The sequence below is a fragment of the Microcaecilia unicolor genome, chromosome 10, assembly GCF_901765095.1.
Source record: "Microcaecilia unicolor chromosome 10, aMicUni1.1, whole genome shotgun sequence".
In the NCBI taxonomy this organism is placed as follows: Eukaryota; Metazoa; Chordata; class Amphibia; order Gymnophiona; family Siphonopidae; genus Microcaecilia; species Microcaecilia unicolor.
The window spans coordinates 110736784-110757323 of record NC_044040.1 but is presented as its reverse complement, the minus strand read 5'-3'; the positions used below and the strand labels follow the sequence as shown (position 1 = coordinate 110757323).

Sequence of the window (20540 nt, the reverse complement as noted above, 5' to 3'; positions counted from 1 at the left end):
CAACATCCAGGCCGTGACAGCCAGGGACTGGAGGTTGGGATGCAGAAGCGCCCCCTCGTTCTGAGTTATGAGGGTTGGAAAACACTCCAATCTCCACGGTTCTTCGGAGGACAACTCCAGAAGAAGAGAAAACCAGATCTGTCACGGCCAGAATGGAGCGATCAGAATCATGGTTCCACGGTCCTTCTTGAGTTTCAGCAAAGTCTTCCCTACCAAGGGTATGGGAGGATACGCGTACAGGAGGCCCTTCCCCCAATGTAGGAGAAAGGCATCCGACACTAGTCTGCCGTGGGCCTGAAGTCTGGAACAGAACTGAGGGACCTTGTGATTGGTCTGAGTGGCAAAAAGATCTACCAAGGGGGTGCCCCACACTTGGAAAATCTTGTGAACAACTCTAGAACTGAAAGACCACTTGTGAGGTTGGATTATCCTGCTCAACCTGTCGGCCAGACTGTTGTTTACGCCTGCCAGGTATGTGGCTTGAAGACACATGCCATGACGGCGAGCCCAAAGCCACATACTGGCTGCTTCCTGACACAGGGGGCGAGATCCCGTGCCCCCCTGCTTGTTGATGTAATACATGGCAACCTGATTGTCTGTCTGAATTTGGATGACCTGGTTGGATAGCCGATCTCTGAAAGCCTTTAGCACGTTCCAGACTGCTCTTAACTCCAGGAGATTGATCTGAAAACCTGTCTCCTGAAGGGAACAACAACCTTGGGTGTGAAGCCCATCGACATGAGCTCCCCACCCAGGGGAGACGCATCCGTAGTCAGCACTTTTTGCGGCTGAGGAATTTGAAAGGGACGTCCCAAGGTCAAATTGGAGCGAATTGTCCACCAATGCAGGGATTTTAGAAAGAGTGTAGACAGCTGGATCACGTCTTCTAGTTCTCCTGCAGCTTGATACCACTGGGAAGCTAGAGTCCATTGAGCAGATCTCATGTGGAGACGGGCCATGGGAGTCACATGGACTGTTGAGGCCATGTGGCCGAGCAATCTCAACATCTGCCGAGCTGTGATTCGCTAAGACGCTCGTACCCAAGAGACCAGGGACAAAAGGTTGTCTGTCCTGGCCTCGGGGAGGTAGGCATGAGCCGTCTGGGAGTCCAGCGGAGCTCCTATGAATTCGAGTCTTTGAACTGGAAGAAGGTGGGACTTTGAATAATTTATCACAAACCCCAGTAGCTCCAGGAGTTGAATAGTCACCTGCATGGACTGTAGAGCTCCTGCATCCGAGGTGTTCTTGACCAGCCAATCGTCGAGATAGGGGAACATATGCACTCCCAGTCTGCTTAGAGATGCCGCCACTACAGCCAGGCATTTTGTGAACACTCTGGGTGCAGAAGCGAGACCAAAGGGTAGTACACAGTACTGAAAATGCCGTGTACCCAGACGGAATCGAAGACTTTTCTCGGACCAGATATTTGTTCAGGGCCCTTAGGTCTAGGATGGGACGCATCCCCCCTGTTTTCTTTTCCACAAGGAAGTACCTGGAATAGAATCCCAGCCCTTCCTGCCCCGGTGGCACGGGCTCGACCGCACTGGCGCTGAGAAGGGTGGAGAGTTCCTCTGCAAGTAACTGCTTGTGTTGGAATCTGAAGGACTGAGCTCCCGGTGGGCAATTTGGAGGTTTTGAGATCAAATTGAGGGCGTATCCAAGCCGGACTATTTGGAGAACCCACTGGTCGGAGGTTATGAGAGGCCACACCTTTGGTGAAAAAACTTTAACCTCCCTGCGACTGGCAAGTCGTCCGGCACAGACACTTTTATCTCGGCTATGCTCACCTGGAGACAGTCAAAAGCCTTGCTTTTGCTGGGGAGCTGCAGGGGCCTGTTGAGGTGCACACTGTTGACGTGAACGAGCGCGCTGGGGCTTAGCCTGAGCAGGCTGGCGGGAAGGTGGACTGTAGCTGGATAGAGAACATTCCTCCTTCCCCATAAAACATCTACCTGAAGAGGTAGATGCTGAAGGCATCCGGTGGGAGAGCTTGTCAAATGCGGTGTCCTGCTGGTGGAGCTGTTCTACCACCTGTTCGACGCGCTCACCAAAAATGTTATCCCCCCGGCAAGGAGCATCCGCAATCGGCTGCTGGACTCTATTCTCCAGGTCAGAGGCATGTAGCCATGAGAGTCTGCACATCACTATACCCTGAGCAGCGACCCTGGACGCTACATCAAAAGTGTCGTAGGAACCCCTGGACAGGAATTTCCTGCACACCTTCAGCTGCCTGACCACCTCCTGAAAAGGCTTGGCCTGCTCCGATGGGAGTTTATCAACCAAGTCCGCCAGCTGCCGCACATTGTTCCGCATGTGTATGCTCGTGTAGAGCTGGTAGGATTGAATCTTTTTTTTTTTGTTACATTTGTACCCCGCGCTTTCCCACTCATGACAGGCTCAATGCAGCTACATGGGGCAATGGAGGGTTAAGTGACTTGCCCAGAGTCACAAGGAGCTGCCTGTGCCTGAAGTGGGAATTGAACTCAGTTCCCCAGGACCAAAGTCCACCACCCTAACCACTAGGCCACTCCTCCACTCCACTCTTGGACACGAGCATAGCAGAATGGTAGGCCTTCCTCCCAAAAGAGTCTAGATTCACGGCCTGGGGGCGCCGAGGCTTAATCTCTACTACTCTTGGCTTTCTTGAGAGCCGAGTCCACTCCAGAGTCATGAGGCAACTGGGTCCTCATCAACTCCGGGTCCCCATGGACTCGATACTGGGACTCAATCTTTTTGGGAAAGTGGGGGTTACTTAACGGTTTCGCCCAGTTCGCCATCAATGTCTGCTTCAGGACATTATGAAGGAGAACAGTGGACGACTCCTTAGGTGGTGAAGGATAGTCCAGGACCTCGAACATCTCAGCCCTGGGCTCATCCTCAGTAACTACTGGGAAGGGAATGGCCGTAGACATTTCCCAGACAAAGGAAGAGAAAGACAGACTCTCAGGGGCAGAAAGCTTTCTCTCTGGCGAAGGGGTGGGATTGGAAGGAAGACCACAAGACTCCTCGTCAGAGAAGTACCTGGTGTCTACCTCCGCCTCCCACGAGGCCTCACCATCGGTATCGGACACAAGTTCATGAAGTTCAGTCCAAAGCCGAGCCCGTCTCGACGCCGAGGAACCCGGTCCCCTACGGCAGTGCCGAGAAGAAGACTCCCGTGCCAGCGGTGACGAAGTTCCCTCCAGTGATGTCGGCGGGGAGTCCTCCTGGGTGGCAGCGGACGCCGATGCCGCAAGCGGTACCGGCGTCACAGTCCGCACCACGGGCGGAGAGCCAACTGCCGCATGACTAGACGGTACCACCAGCGCAGGCACCGGCTCACTGCTACCAGCGTGGGATCTCTGGACAGCCATCACCTGCAATCCAGACGTCGATGCTCCCTCCGATGTCAACATCGATACCGGCGATGACCTCGGTAACGCTGGCTCCATCGACGTCGAAAGACCAGACAAGACTCCGAACAGAACGTTCCACTGAGCCAATCTCGCTACCTGGGTCCTCTTTTTAAGCTGGAGGCACAATGTACAGGCGTCTGGGCGATGACCAGCCCAGAGACACTGAAGACACGATACGTGTCTATCAGTTAGCGAGATCATCCGGTGGCACCACGTGCACTTCTTGAAGCCGCTGGCAGGCTTCGAGGACATGGGAGGAAAAATTGCGCCGGCGAGGTCAAACGCGATGATGCAGAAAAAGAGCACTAAAAAGGGGGGAAAGACCCGGACGGGCGGCGGAACAGGCTACACACGGAAAAGAAAGGAAACTTACTCGGAAAAACTTCGAAGAAGTACCGGAAAACAAACACTTTTTTTTTGTTTTGTTTTTTTTAAACACACGAGAGGAGAACAAAGAACAAGCTGAAAAGGCACTAAAACTGCAGCGAAGAACGTGAAGGGCGCCTCTCTGGGGCCGCGAACGAGCGGTACACGTACGTTCCGACCGCGGAAAAAGAGACTGAGGAGCACGCTGTAGCGGGCGGGAAGACGGTCGCGCATGTGCGATGCATGCGGATCTCACGAGAGCTAGCAAACCTCTGTGGCTAGGAAGATCTTCCGATCCTGGGGCTGCCGTGGACGTCACCCATCAGTGAGAACAAGCAGCCTGCTTGTCTTTGGAGAAAACTAATATATGGCTTTGGTTGCGTTCTCTCTAGCTCAGCTAATTGGTTAGGGGCCAAAGTATGGTCCTGTTTCCCCCTAGCATGAGTCCAGAATATTTGCTTAGGCAGAGTTCTGTAATCTTGGACCTTGGCATAAATAATTCTGTTAGGAGTTGTTTTCCTATAAGAATTAATTAGAGGTAATGGTGCTGGGGCCGCGTGATAACAGTGATCATAATATGATCGGATTTGATATAAGCTTTGAAGAATACATAGGAAATCAAATATGTTAGCGTTTAACTTTAAAAAAGAAGACTATGATAAAATAAGAACAGTGAAAAGAAAACTTAGAGGAGCGACTGTGAGGTTCAAAAATTTACATCAGGCGTGGTTGCTGTTCAAAAACACCATCCTGGAAGCCCAGGCCAAATATATTTCACGTATTAAAAAAGGAGGTCGGAAGACCAAACGACAGCCGGCGTGGTTAAATAGTGAGGTGATAGAAGCTATTAGAGCTAAAAGAAAATCCTACAGAAAATGGAAGAAGGAACCGACTGAAAATAATAATAAACGTTATAAGGAATGCCAAGTCAAATGCAAAGTGCTGATAAGGAAAGCTAAGAGGGACTTCGAAAAAAGATTGCGTTGGAGGCAAAAACACATAGTAAAATTTTTCTATGTATATTAAAAGCAGGAAGCCGGCAAAAGAATCAGTTGGACCACTAGATGACTGAGTAAAAGGGGCGATCAGGGAAGACAAAGCCGTAGTGGATAGATTAAATGAATTCTTTGCTTCGTTCTTCACCGAGGAAGATTTGGGTGGGATACCAGTGCCGTAAATGGTATTTGAAGCTGACGAGTCGGAGAAACTTAATGAATTCTCTGTAAACCTGGAGGATGTAATGGGGCAGTTCTACAAACTGAAGAGTAGCAAATCTCCTGGACCGGATGGTACTCACCCCAGAGTACTGATAGAACTGACAAATGAGCTTGCGGAGCTATTCTTAGAAATATGTAATTTATCCTTAAAATCGAGCATGGTACCAGAAGATTGGAGGGTGGCCAATGTAACGCCAATTTTTAAAAAAGGTTCCAGAGGAAATCCGGGAAATTATTGACCAGTGAGTCTGACGTCGGTGCCGGGCAAAATGGTAGAGACTATTATTAAGAACAAAATTACAGAGCATATTCAAAAACATGGATTAATGAGAAAGACAACATGGATTTAGTGAAGGGAAATCTTGCCTCACCAATCTACTACATTTCTTTGAAGGGTTAACAAACATGTGGATAAAGGGGAGCCGGTTGATATTGTGTATCTGGATTTTCAGAAGGCGTTTGACAAAGTACCTCATGAAAGACTCCAGAGGAAATTGGAGAGTCATGGGATAGGAGGTAGTGTTCTATTGTGGATTAAAAACTGGTTAAAAGATAGAAAACAGAGAGTAGGGTTAAATGGTCAGTATTCTCAATGGAGAAGGGTAGTTAGTGGGGTTCCCCAGGGCTCTGTGCTGGGACCACTGCTTTTTAATATATTTATAAATGACCTAGAGATGGGAGTAACTAGTGAGGTAATTAAATTTGCTGATAACACAAAGTTATTCAAAGTCGTTAAATCACGGGTGGATTGTGAAAAATTACAAGAGGACCTTACGAGACTGGGAGACCTGGCGTCTAAATGGCAGATGACGTTTAATGTGAGTAAGCGCAAAGTGATGCATGTGGGAAAGAGGAACCCGAATTATAGCTACGTCATGCAAGGTTCCATGTTAGGAGTCACAGACCAAGAAAGGGATCTAGGTGTCGTCGTTGATGATAACATTAAAACCTTCTGCTCAGTGTGCTGCTGCGGCTAAGAAAGCAAATAGAATGTTAGGTATTATTAGGAAAGGAATGGAAAACAAAAATGTAGAAGTTATAATGCCTTTGTATCGCTCCATGATGCGACCACACCAAAGTCATTAAATCGCAGGAGGATTGTGAAAAATTACAAGAGGGCCTTACGAGACTGGGAATCTAAATGGCAGATGACGTTTAATGTGAGCAAGTGCAAAGTGATGTATGTGGGAAAGAGGAACCCGAATTATAGCTACGTCATGAAAGGTTCCACGTTAGGAGTCACGGACCAAGAAAGGGATCTAGGTGTCGTTGTTGATGATACGTTGAAACCTTCTGCTCAGTGTGCTGCTGCGGCTAAGAAAGCAAATTGAATGTTAGGTATTATTAGGAAAGGAATGGAAAACAAAAAAGAGGATGTTATAATGCCTTTGTATCGCTCCATGGTGCCACCGCACCTCAAATATTGTGTTCAATTCTGGTCGCCACATCTCAAAAAAGATATGGTGGAATTAGAAAAGGTGCAGAGAAGGGCGATGAAAATGATAAAGGGGATGGGACGACTTCCCTATGGGGAAAGGCTAAAGCGGCTAGGGCTCTTCAGCTTGGAGAAAAGGCGGCTGAGGGGAGATATGATAGAGGTCTATAAAATAATGAGTGGAGTTGAACGGGTAGATGTGAAGCGTCTGTTCATGCTTTCCAAAAATACTAGGACTAGGAGGCATGCAATGAAGCTACAATGCAGTAAATTTAAAACGAATCGGAGAAATTTGTTCTTCACTCAACGTGTAATTAAATTCTGGAATTTGTTGCCAGAGAATGTGGTAAAGGCAGTTAGCTTAGCAGAGCTTAAAAAAGGTTTGGACAGCTTCCTAAAGGAAAAGTCCATAGACCATTATTAAATGGACTTGGGGAAAATCCACTATTTCTGGGATAAGTAGTATAAAATGTTTTGTACATTTTTGGGATCTTGCCGGGTATCTGTGACCTGGATTGGCCACTGTTGGAAACAGGATGCTGGGCTCGATGGACCTTTGGACTTTCCCAGTATGGCAATACTTGTGTACTTATGAAAGTTTCTAGTTCCATCAATATCCTTTCTGAGATGCAAACAACCACAACCACACACAGTGTTCGCATCATGGATCTATATAGAAACATAATGATATTCTCAGGTTTGTTGTCCATTCCTTTTCGAGTCTCTAATCTATTTGCTTTTTTCACAGCTGTGGCACACTGGGCTGAAAATTTCAATATATTATCCACAGTGACTCCAAGATATTACCCTTTGGTGATGACGCCTAACTCTGAGCCCAGCATTTTATACTTGTACTTAGGATTGTCTTTCCCTATATGCATCACTTCTTATTTGTCCACATTCAATTTAAGTCTGCCAATCAGATGTTCATTCATACCTGAGGCAACTCTGGGCTGGTTTCCCACAATTCCAACTGTTCGTCCATTCATTCTGGCAAAGCCAACAATGATATTCTTGGCATAGTTGGGCATAATCTCAAAGAATTCCCTTTCGTCCACGATCTGGAAAATAACAGTGGTTTTATTTTTAAAAACTTTGTGAAACCTAGTATAAAAGCATGGCTACAGAAATACAAACACTTCATATACTGCAATAATACCTAAAGAAATAGACACCTCCACAGACAAAACCATGCCAACAGACATACTGGCATCTTCAGGAATTACCACAGTATGCACAGAAATAAATATACCTCCATGAACTGTGAGAGAGTGCTCGCAGAATTTAACTCCATGGACCACAAAAGTGCCAACAAAAGTATAACATTTAAGAACTCAGAAAAAGTAAAGTTACTTATCTGTAGAAGAAATTCTCTGAGGACAGCAAGACTAGAATTCTCTCACGTGGGTGATGTCATCCAAAGGAGCACCGGTGTGGATGCTACCCAATGTTCTACTACTCTAAGAAGCATTTGGGAGCATCCCACCCGGTGTGCATGAGTACCTACCCGCCCAGCGAGAGAGCACAGGAACCAGAGTACAAATATCAAAGTGAAAAGAACACATGGAGGGGCATAATCGAACGGCACCAGCCAAATAGATGGCCGGCCATCTTTGGGGCCTGCTCCGCAAGGGGGCGGAGCCAACCGTATTTTCGAAATACAGTTGGGGCCGGCTAAATCGATCGTCGGGTTTAGAGGAGATGGCTGGCTTCGTTTTTCAGACATAATGGAAACCGGGGCCCGCCATCTCAAACCTGGCGAAATGCAAGGCATTTGGGTTGTGGAAAGAGCCAGCATTTGTAGTGCACTGGCCCCCCTCACATGCCAGGACACCAACCGGGCACCCTAGGGGGCACTTCTAGAAATTAAAAAAAAATAATAATAGCTCCCACGAGCATAGCTCCCTTACGTTGGGTACTGAGCCCCCCAAATCCCCGCCAAACCCCACTCCCCACAACTCTACACCATTACCATAGCCCTAAGGGGTGAAGGGGGGCACCTACATGTCGGTACAGTGGGTTTTGGGGGGGTTTGGAGGGCTCAACATTAACCACCACAAGTGGAACAGGTGGGGGGGGGTGGGGGGATGGGCCTGGGTCCACCTGCCTGAAGTGCACTGCACCCACTAAATATTGCTACAGGGACCTGCATACTGCTGTCAGGGAGCTGGCTATGACATTTCAAGCTGGCAACTTTTTTTTTTACATTTTTTTTTTGGGTGGGAGGGAATTGGTGACCACTGGGGGAGTAAAGGGAGGTCACCTAAAAATAAATGGACCAAGTGCAGCCGACGAAATGCTCGTCTGAGCCGGCCATCTTTTTCCATTACGGGGTGAAGCCGGCTATCTCGTAACCATGCCCTCCCCCCCCCCCCCCCCAGTCCCGCATTCTGTGCCCTCCCTTGAAGGTTGGCCGGCTCCACGACGAAAAGCAGTTGGGGCCAGCTAAAATCGGCTTTCGATTATACCGATTTGGCCGGGATCAGGAGATCGCCGGCCATCTCCCGAATTGTGTCGGAAGATGGCCGGCGATCTCTTTCGAAAATAAGCTCAACGGTAACATAGTAGATAACTACAGATAGAAACCTATATAGTCCATCCCATCTGCCCAACAAGATAAACTCAGTATAAGGTATGATGTGATAAAGCTTGGAGAAACATGCCGCACTGGTGAGCCCAATGCCACATCTGGACGGCTTCCTGACACAGACGGCGAGATCCGGTGCCTCTCTGCATGTTGGTGTAATACATTGTAACCTGATTGTATGTTTGAATTAGAATAATCTGACAATACAGCCAATCGCTGAAAGCCTTTAGAACGCTCCAGATCACTCGAAGCTCCAGGAGGTTGATCTGAAGATTCATTTCCTGGGAGGACCAAGCACCCTGATTGTAAAGCCCATCTACATGAGCTCCCCATCCCAGGAGAGATGCATCCTTTGTCAGCACTTTTGAAGCTGAGGAATTTGGAATGGAAGTCCCAGAGTCAAATTGGACCAAATCATCCACCACTGAAGACAGCTCCGGGGACACTTGGATGACATCTTCTAGACCCCCCCGTGGCTTGATACCACTGAGAAGCCAGTGTCCATTGAGCTGATATGATGTGCAGGTATGCCATTGGTTTAACATACACTGTGGAAGCCATGTGGCCCAACAATCTCAACATCTGCTGAGTTGTGACCTGCTGTGAAGCTCGAACCTTGGACGCTAAGGAAACAAGATTGTCCGCTCACGTCTCCGCAAGATAGGCTCAACAGTCTGCGTATCGAGCAGGGCTCCTATGAACTCCAATTGTTGAACAGGGTGGAGATGGGCCTTGGGGTAGTTTATAACAAACCCTCGTAGTTCCAGCACCCAAATAGTTATCTGCATGGACTTCCGAGCACTGTCCTCCGAGGTGCTCTTCATCAGCCAATCGTCGAGATATGGGAACACATGGACTCCCAATCTGCGTTGCAATGCTGCCACTACTGCTAGACACTTGGTAAAGACCCTGGGACAGGCAACACGCGGTACTGAAAGTGTTGTGTTCCCAGCTGAGATCGAAGATACTTCCAGTGGGCTGGAAGTATTGGGATGTGAGTATATGCATCCTTCAAGTCCACAGAGCAAAGCCAATCATTTTCCTGAATCATGGGAAGAAGGGTACCAAGGGAAACCATCTTGAACTTTTCTCTGACTAGGAATTTGTTCAGGGCCCTTAGGTCTAGGATAGGATGCATCCTCCCTGTCCTTTTCTGCACAAGGAAGTACATGGAATAGAATCCCTGCCCTTCTTGCCCTGGTCGGTTCAACCGCATGAGCCTTCAGAAGGGTGGAGAATTCCTCTGCAAGCACCTGCTTGTACTGAGACCTTAAGGAATGAGCTCTCGGTGGGCAATTTGAAGGTCTGGAAATCAAATTGAGGGCATATCCGAGATGGACTATTTGAAGAACCCACTGGTCGGAAGTTATGAGAGGCCACCTTTGGTGAAAAACTTTAACCTCCCTCCGACTGGCAAGCCATCCAGGACACTTTGACTGCAGCTATGCTCTGCTGGAGCCAGTCAAAAGCTTGTCCCTTGCTTTTGCTGAGGAGCAGCAGGGGCCTTTGGCGCACGCTGTTGACATGAACGAGCACGCTGGGGCTGAGCAGGCTGGCAAGCCGCAGGAGTATACCTACCCCTACAGTGGTAGTAGGGAGCATGCCGCGACTATCCAAAAAAACCTACTATATGAGGAGGCAGTTGCAGAAGATGCCTGGCAGGAGAGAGAAGATATATACCGGTATCCGTATGCTTCTTGATCTGGTCAGTGACCTCCTCAACATTATCTCCAAAAAGGTTATCCCCCCAGCAAGGGGCATCCGCCAACGTCTGCTGAACAGAATGTGAGCGGGATCCATGATTGCCGCACGTACCTGAGGAATAGCAGACATCCTATTCTTTATCTCTACAATAATGCCAAAATGCAGGGGTAAAGCAGCGGTTCGAGCCTCCTCGCTGCCGGTATCCCTATTTGTGGGTTCCATGGATCGACATGTGAGGAGTCTGGGGGCTGAAGAAGTCGGGAGCGGTCCCACAGAAGACGTCAGCTTGAGAGAGGAGCTAACCAGAATGCTGGCTTCGGCCTAAACCCTGGTAAGCCTTTCCTCGGCTGAGAGGTGCCCAGCTCTACCACCAGCTGCCTTTCAGGTGCTTTGGAGGACTTGAAGCCCTTCTGCATATCCTCACAGCTGTATCCAGGGTGACTCCCAGGTCCACCCCGATCTTCTCAGGGCCCTTACTCCAGGTGACCAGGGTTTCCAGGTGCTCTTTGGCTAGAATCAGGCGACCCTCAGGGGAAGGAATGCTGGTTTCGGCCTAACCCGTTAAGCCTTTCCTCGGCTGAGAGCAGGAGAGGGAGGCAACAGTTGTAGCGATTGGGGGGGGGGGGGCGGCGGCGGTGGCAGGGGCTGCCTTGCCCCGGGCCCCGGCTCACTCTCTTGGCTGCCCTGGCTGGTTGTGATTTCGGAGTCGATTTCTGGGTAGAGTTCTAGTTTGGATACGGAATTGGTGGTGGTATCATCATGTTAATATGTGTTCTAGCTTGAGACCTATCTACTGGAATAGTGGTGGGCCAAGCTACATAGCTTTAAACAGCTGAGAAGCACTGACTAGGCCTGATAGTCAGCTGATGGCCTTATAGCAGAGAGCCTGCAAGAGCAGGACTGCTTGGTGAGTCTTAAAGAAACCTGGTGCAACTTCTAAATTGAGTGTAACACCTAAAATGTAGAAATTAAAGACAGAAATGATAAAAGTTTGGTTCATAACATGGAGTCTGTCTTTATAAGATGGCACCCTGATCACAAGATGATATGAGACAGTTGTGTACATGTTTGGATATCCGTATCTAAGGAGTTGTTGACAAAAAGGGAAATTGCACAATAATATGCAATAATAAAACGGAAAGGAGAGGTGGGCACCTGACCGGCAGTTGAGTATGATTCAGAGGTTATGCAAGATTAGGAAAAAAAAGTCCCTTTGCATAGACTTGTATTGGGACCAGATACTATATAAGAGATGGACATCAGATAGATAGTTGGAAGTTTCCCCAACGCCTCGCCGGAAGCAGACCTCTGGTCAGTTGAATCCAGAATTTGTCTGATGAATGTACCTAATTGAAGACCTGATTTGGGTGAGAATTAAAATATTATTTCTGTATCTACCCTGTTTCTGTCTCTGTTTTCATTTATATTCTATCTGTCAGCTGTCTTACCAAATATCACACACAAGTAAGATCCCTCACTAAAGCAGTCTTGGGAATTTTCATAGAATTTATGTGGGAACATAAATGGCCAAAGATTCATTTAGACCCAAAAAGACAGAAAGCTGTGGTTATGGGAATTAGATTTGAACTGCGCCTTCTGATGCCTCCCCAACAGCGATACCCATGGGAAAGGGTGTCACTGGAATTCAGGGAGGCGGTCCGCAAGATCGTAGAAGAACAAACCCTCTGTACACCTCCGTGTGGAAGGATCCCACGGGGGTCTATAGAGGGGTAGATTAAAAACAATCATTAGGTTGAATAGGATGAGTGAGAGTGGTGAGTCTTACGGGACTCCACATTCCGCTTTCCAGGGAGGGGAGATTTCAGAGTTTGCTTTGATTCAAGACCTGAATATTGTACCCAGTTTGTTTCCCCTATGCAAATCTGGTCTAAATCAGTGGCTCACAGTCTCAAAAGTTTTAACCCCCCCCCCCCCCCCCCACTTATATCATTTCATTGCTGCTAACAATAATAATACAAGGGAAATACAGATGCAATGGTAGTGATTATGAGGAGGAGGGGGGAGTGAAAGTGGACTGGAGGCCTGCAACAATTCCATTTGGGTTTGGGTTGATTTCGGGTTTTATAGAGATTTCAAGTACCTGTCTTCTAGGTTATCTTCCAAACCTGCTGTGCACATGGTTGCACATGGTTCAGGAAAGCACAAGTCTGTTGTCAGATTTTTGATGATGCCTCCCAGCTCTTGGTTGAGAATCGCTGGTCTAGATGGATCAACTGAAGCATCCAGTTGCCAACCTAACTAAAGGAATCCCAGTCAAAAGCTTGGTATCTATTCCAAACAGAGAAATGGGTCAGCTGGACCCGCACTGTGTGGGGTCCATACCCTCTTTTGGGATAATCATGTTCCCTGTAAATTGCATGAAATATGGAAGCCTACTCCCCGCTTCCACTCTTCCAGGGAATTAAATAATCGAAAAAGGGGTCCCAGCAAGTAGTCCTGGCGTTGTTACAAATTCTATCTAGGCCAGAAGACTCATCCTTCTTCACCACCTCTTCTTGTAGAATTCAACATCTTGTAGAATTCAACAAACCGATCCCTGATCTCTTTTTCTAATCTCACCTCCTCCCCATTAGCAGTCTTCACTCTCAGGACATTATTCTTTGTTTTCCTTATTTTCAGCCGATGTACCACAAGTCTACTGGCCTTATTACATTCAAATGCCTGTTGTTTCAGAAACTCCATTTATACTACTGTTCCTCTGCCTCCTGATCCTTGAGCTGCCTTTATGCTTTTTCCAGTTTAAGCCAAGTTTCACCACACCCCACAGTGAGCCTTGTGGGCTGCCATGAGCTGCGCAATACACGCATACCACTTACAAACCTCTATCACCTGCTGTCTCTTTCTATGGGCTGTTTCTTTCTATAGACTTTCAGGTGCTGTGGAGGACTTGCAGCTCATCTGCATATCCTTTACAGCCTTCTCCGGGGTGACTCCCGGGTCCACTCCGATCCACTCAGGGCCTCCGCTCTAGGTGCCGCACGCCTGAGCATTTTCTATTTACATTTATTTTTCTCCCAGTTACTAATTATGGCTCCAGTACACTTTTTCTTCTTGGTACTGTCCCTTTCTAATCTGTTTCTCCATCTGAAACCACTGTACACTGCAGGATCACAATGTCCACCCTCTGTATTCATCATCTCACCATCTCTTTTTTTCCTCTTCCTTTTTCTCAGCTCTCAACCTTCAACATTTCCTTCCTTCCATTCATCCATCTCCTTTCTATCTGAGTACATCTCGCCTTCGTCGCTGTCGTCATACCTCTCCTACTCTTCACCGTACTCTCTTTCTCCTTCTCCTGCTCTCCACTGGGGACATTAATACCAATACTGGTCCTCCACATCAGCTCTCATACTATTTGTGCAGGTCACACCGTGATATCACCAATGTAATTTCTATTCCTCTCCTCCCCCCTTCTTCCCAGCCTTTGTCTTGCACTCTGTGGAATGCCCACTCTGTCTGTAACAAACTTTCCTACATCCATGATTTCTTTATCTCTCGCACTCTCCATCTGCTTCAGTCGCGGCCCTATGCCATGGAGGTTACCTTTTCTCCCATACTCCTCGCCCGGTTGGCCGCGGAGGTGATGTCGGGCTACTACTTTCACCCTCTTGTAGATTTCAACCTCTTCTTCCACCTCAGTCTCACTATTTTTCTTCCTTCGAAGTCCACTCTATCCGTTTTCTTTTCCACCGGTAGGCCGGCGGGCCAAAGGTACCTGTGCTTCTGGGGTCGATGCCATAGTCGGCGCCGACGCAGTTGACATCGGTACCGGCACCGAAGACCCAGCCGTCGACACCGATGCCGTCGAGGTCAACGTCGAAGGGCCGGCGCAAGTTCCAAAAAGACGGTCCCGTTGAACTTGCCTCGCCACCTGCGTCCGCTTCCTTAAGCCGAGACACAAGGTGCACGTCTTGGAATTATGCTCCGGGCCGAGGTACTGGAGGCACCAAACTTGAGTATCGGTCTGCGAGATCTGCCGGCCGCACCGACTACACTTCTTAAATCCGCTCGGGTCCTTCGAGGACATGGATGGAAAAATCGCGTCGGCGAAGTCAAAATCGTCGATGGTGGCGGTGAAAAGCACACCCGAAAAAGAAAGAAACGACCGCGCGGCCACGACGACGCGCCCTCGCGACTAAGAACGACGAGGAAAACTCTTTTTCGTTTCTTTTATTTTGAAAGAAAATAAACGCGAACGCGTACCGAACAAGAAAAAAAACGTGGGCTAGGCCACAATCCGGTTCCCGGGGCTGACTAAGAGAGAGACGGGAACCCGTCTCTTTCCAGCGCGGAATGCAAAAAAACTCACCAGAAACTATTACAAAATTAATCACATTTATTTTAACTCACAACTACTTACACTTTAACAATGATATCTATCTACAAATAATGGGCACTGCGATGGGCACCAGGATAGCACCCCAATATGCCAACCTTTTTATGGCTGAGCTGGAAGAGACATTTCTGAATACACACCAGTCCAAACCTCTAAAACACTACCGGTACATCGATGACATTTTTATGATTTAGATGGAGGGAGAAGAAAGCGAATGCTACATACCTGTAGAAGGTATTCTCCGAGGACAGCAGGCTGATTGTTCTCACTGATGGGGTGACGTCCACGGCAGCCCCTCCAATCGGAAACTTCACTAGCAAAGGCCTTTGCTAGTCCTCGCGCGCCAATGCTCACCGCGCATGCGCGGCCGTCTTCCCGCCCGAACCGGCTCGTGTTCGTCAGTCCCATATGTAGCAAGACAAAGACAAGGGAAGACACAACTCCAAAGGGGAGGCGGGCGGGTTTGTGAGAACAATCAGCCTGCTGTGCTCGGAGAATACCTTCTACAGGTATGTAGCATTCACTTTCTCCGAGGACAAGCAGGCTGCTTGTTCTCACTGATGGGGTATCCCTAGCCCCCAGGCTCACTCAAAACAACAAACATGGTCAATTGGGCCTCGCAACGGCAAGGACATAACTGAGATTGACCTAACAATTTTTCCAACTAACTGAGAGTGTAGCCTGGAACAAAATAAAACAGGGGCCTAGGGGGGTGGAGTTGGATTCTAAACCCCGAACAGATTCTGAAGCACTAACTGCCCGAACCGACTGTCGCGTCGGGTATCCTGCTGCAGGCAGTAATGAGATGTGAATGTGTGGACAGATGACCACGTCGCAGCTTTGCAGATCTCAATAGTGGCTGACTTCAAGTGGGCTACCGACGCTGCCATGGCTCTAACATTATGAGCCGTGACATGACCCTCAAGAGCCAGTCCAGCCTGGGCGTGAGTGAAGGAAATGCAATCTGCTAGCCAATTGGATATGGTGCGTTTCCCCACAGCCACTCCCCTCCTATTGGGATCAAAAGAAACAATTGGGCGGATTGTCTGTTGGGCTGTGTCCGCTCCAGATAGAAGGCCAATGCTCTCTTGCAGTCCAATGTGTGCAGCTGACGTTCAGCAGGGCAGGAATGAGGACGGGGAAAGAATGTTGGCAAGACAATTGACTGGTTCAGATGGAACTCCGACACAACCTTTGGCAAGAACTTAGGGTGAGTGCGGAGGACTACTCTGTTATGATGAAATTTGGTGTAAGGGGCCTGGGCTACCAGGGCCTGAAGCTCACTGACTCTACGAGCTGAAGTAACTGCCACCAAGAAAATGACCTTCCAGGTCAAGTACTTCAGATGGCAGGAGTTCAGTGGCTCAAAAGGAGGTTTCATCAGCTGGGTGAGAACGACATTGAGATCCCATGACACTGTAGGAGGCTTGACGGGGGGCATTGACAAAAGCAAACCTCTCATGAAGTGAACAACTAAAGGCTGTCCTGAGATCGGCTTACCTTCCACACGGTAATGGTATGCACTGATTGCGCTAAGGTGAACCCTTACAGAGTTGGTCTTGAGACCAGACTCAGACAAGTGCAGAAGGTATTCAAGCAGGGTCTGTGTAGGACAAGAGCGAGGATCTAGGGCCTTGCTGTCACACCAGACGGCAAACCTCCTCCATAGAAAGAAGTAACTCCTCTTAGTGGAATCTTTCCTGGAAGCAAGCAAGATTCGGGAGACACCCTCTGACAGACCCAAAGAGGCAAAGTCTACGCTCTCAACATCCAGGCCGTGAGAGCCAGAGACTGGAGGTTGGGATGCAGAAGCGTCCCTTCGTCCTGTGTGATGAGGGTCGGAAAACACTCCAATCTCCACGGTTCTTCGGAGGACAACTCCAGAAGAAGAGGGAACCAGATCTGACGCGGCCATAAAGGAGCAATCAGAATCATGGTGCCTCGGTCTTGCTTGAGTTTCAACAAAGTCTTCCCGACCAGAAGTATGGGAGAATAAGCATACAGGAGACCCTCCCCCCAGTCCAGGAGGAAGGCATCTGATGCCAGTCTGCCGTGGGCCTGAAGCCTGGAACAGAACTGAGGGACCTTGTGGTTGGCTCGAGATGCAAAGAGATCTACCAAGGGGGTGCCCCACACCTGGAAGATCTGGCGCACTACTCGGGAATTGAGCGACCACTCGTAAGGTTGCATAATCCTGCTCAACCTGTCGGCCAGACTGTTGTTTACGCCTGCCAGATATGTGGCTTGGAGCACCATGCCGTGACGGCGAGCCCAGAGCCACATGCTGACGGCTTCCTGACACAGGGGGCAAGATCCGGTGCCCCCCTGCTTGTTGATGTAATACATGGCAACCTGGTTGTCAGTCTGAATTTGGATAATTTGGTGGGACAGCCGATCTCTGAAAGCCTTCAGAGCGTTCCAGACCGCTCGTAACTCCAGAAGATTGATCTGCAGATCGCGTTCCTGGAGGGACCAGCTTCCCTGGGTGTGAAGCCCATCGACATGAGCTCCCCACCCCAGGAGAGATGCATCCGTAGTCAGCAATTTTTGTGGCTGAGGAATTTGGAAAGGACATCCCAGAGTCAAATTGGACCAAATCGTCCACCAATACAGGGATTTGAGAAAACTCGTGGACAGGTGGATCACGTCTTCTAGATCCCCAGCAGCCTGAAACCACTGGGAAGCTAGGGTCCATTGAGCAGATCTCATGTGAAGGAGGGCCATGGGAGTCACATGAACTGTGGAGGCCATGTGGCCCAACAATCTCAACATCTGCCGAGCTGTGATCTGCTGGGACGCTCGCACCCGCGAGACGAGGGACAACAAGTTGTTGGCTCTCGTCCCTGGGAGATAGGCACGAGCCGTCCGAGAATCCAGCAGAGCTCCTATGAATTCGAGTCTCTGTACTGGGAGAAGATGGGACTTTGGATAATTTATCACAAACCCCAGTAGCTCCAGGAGGCGAATAGTCATCTGCATGGACTGTAGAGCTCCTGCCTCGGATGTGTTCTTCACCAGCCAATCGTCGAGATATGGGAACACGTCTACCCCCAGCCTGCGAAGTGCCGCTGCTACTACAGCCAAGCACTTCGTGAACACTCTGGGTGCAGAGGCGAGCCCAAAGGGTAGCACACAGTACTGGAAGTGATGTGTCCCCAGCTGAAATCGCAGATACTGTCTGTCAGCTGGCAGTATCGGGATGTGCGTGTAGGCGTCCTTCAAGTCCAGAGAGCATAGCCAATCGTTTTCCTGAATCATGGGGAGAAGGGTACCCAGGGAAAGCATCCTGAACTTTTCCTTGACCAGATATTTGTTCAGGGCCCTTAGGTCTAGGATGGGACGCATCCCCCCTGTTTTCTTTTCCACAAGGAAGTACCTGGAATAGAATCCCAGCCCTTCATGCCCGGATGGCACGGGCTCGACCGCACTGGCGCTGAGAAGGGCGGAGAGTTCCTCTGCAAGTACCTGCTTGTGCTGGAAGCTGTAAGACTGAGCTCCTGGTGGACAATTTGGAGGTTTGGAGGCCAAATTGAGGGTGTATCCTTGCCGGACTATTTGAAGAACCCACTGATCGGAGGTTATGAGAGGCCACCTTTGGTGAAAAACTTTCAACCTCCCTCCGACCGGCAGATCGCCCAGCACTGACACGTGGATGTTGGCTATGCTCTGCTGGAGCCAGTCAAAAGCTCGTCCCTTGCTTTTGTTGGGGAGCCGAGGGGCCTTGCTGAGGCGCACGCTGCTGACGAGAGCGAGCGCGCTGGGGCTTAGCCTGGGCCGCAGGCTGTCGAGAAGGAGGATTGTACCTACGCTTACCAGAAGAGTAGGGAACAGTCTTCCTTCCCCCATAAAAACGTCTACCTGTGGAGGTAGAAGCTGAAGGCTGCCGGCGGGAGAACTTGTCGAAAGCGGTATCCCGCTGGTGGAGCTGCTCTACCACCTGTTCGACTTTCTCTCCAAAAATATTGTCCGCACGGCAAGACGAGTCCGCAATCCACTGCTGGATCCTATTCTCCAGGTCGGAGGCACGCAGCCATGAGAGTCTGCGCATCACCACACCTTGAGCAGCGGCCCTGGACGCGACATCAAAGGTGTCATACACCCCTCTGGCCAGGAATTTTCTGCACGCCTTCAGCTGCCTGACCACCTCCTGAAATGGCTTGGCTTGCTCAGGAGGGAGCTTGTCCACCAAGCCCGCCAACTGCCGCACATTGTTCCGCATGTGTATACTCGTGTAGAGCTGGTAAGACTGAATTTTGGCTACGAGCATAGAGGAATGGTAGGCCTTCCTCCCAAAGGAGTCTAAGGTTCTAGAGTCTTTGCCCGGGGGCGCCGAAGCATGCTCTCTAGAACTCTTAGCCTTCTTTAGGGCCAAATCCACAACTCCAGAGTCGTGAGGCAACTGAGTGCGCATCAGCTCTGGGTCCCCATGGATCCGGTACTGGGACTCGATCTTCTTGGGAATGTGGGGATTACTTAAAGGCTTGGTCCAGTTCGCCAACAATGTCTTTTTTAGGACATGATGCATGGGTACAGTGGACGCTTCCTTAGGTGGAGAAGGATAGTCCAAGAGCTCAAACATTTCAGCCCTGGGCTCGTCCTCCACAACCACCGGGAAGGGGATGGCCGTAGACATCTCCCGGACAAAGGCCGCAAAAGACAGACTCTCGGGAGGAGAAAGCTGCCTTTCAGGGGAGGGACTGGGATCAGAAGGAAGGCCATCAGACTCCTCGTCAGAGAAATATCTGATGTCCTCCTCCTCCTCCTCCCACGAGGCCTCACCATCGGTATGAGACACAAGTTCATGAACCTGTGTCTGAAGCCATGCCCGGCTCGACCCCGTGGAACCACGGCCACGGTGGGAGTGTCGAGAGGTAGACTCCCTCGCCTGCACCAGCGAAGCTCCCTCTGCCGACGTCGTGGGGGAGCCTTCCTGGGAGGCGACCGCAATCAGTACCGCAAGCGGCACCGATGTCGGAGACCTTACCCCGAGCAAGGGGCCAGCCGGCGCCTCACTCGACGGTACCGGTGGCGCAAGCACCCCCGGTACCAGAGGGGAAGGGCGTAACAGCTCTCCCAGGATCACTGGGAGAACGGCCCGGAGACTCTCGTGCAGGGCGGCTGTGGAGAAAGACATGGAAGCCGATGCAGGAGTCGAAGTCAGAGTCTGTTCCGGGCGTGGAGGCTGTTCCGGGCTGTCCAAGGTGGAGCGCATCGACACCTCCTGAACAGAGGGTGAGCGGTGCTCCCGGTGCCGATGCCTACTGGGTGCCGACTCCCTCGGCGACCCAGAGCTCTCGGTACCGACGCGGGAAGGAGACCGGTGTCGATGCTTCTTTGACTTTTTCAAACGAAGCATGTCACCGGAGCTCCCGGTACCGACGAGGAGGACGTAGAATCCAGCCGTCGCTTCCTCGGGGCCGAGGCCAAAGAACGTCGGTCTCGGGGGGGGGGGGGCTGTACCGTAGGAGCCCTCAGGGTA

At 49.9% G+C, this 20540-nt stretch overlaps 1 protein-coding gene across 5 annotated transcripts in view; it reads right to left on the bottom strand.

The window, feature by feature from the left end:
- The window catches only part of PCCB (propionyl-CoA carboxylase subunit beta), an 840377-nt gene that overhangs the window by 366860 nt on the left and 452977 nt on the right, over nucleotides 1-20540 (bottom strand). For all 5 annotated transcript variants that reach the window (XM_030215921.1, XM_030215922.1, XM_030215920.1 and 2 more), the window contains one exon: nucleotides 7351-7474. In XM_030215921.1, the coding sequence (XP_030071781.1) occupies nucleotides 7351-7474 (124 nt within the window). The remainder of the gene's footprint in view (nucleotides 1-7350; nucleotides 7475-20540) is intronic.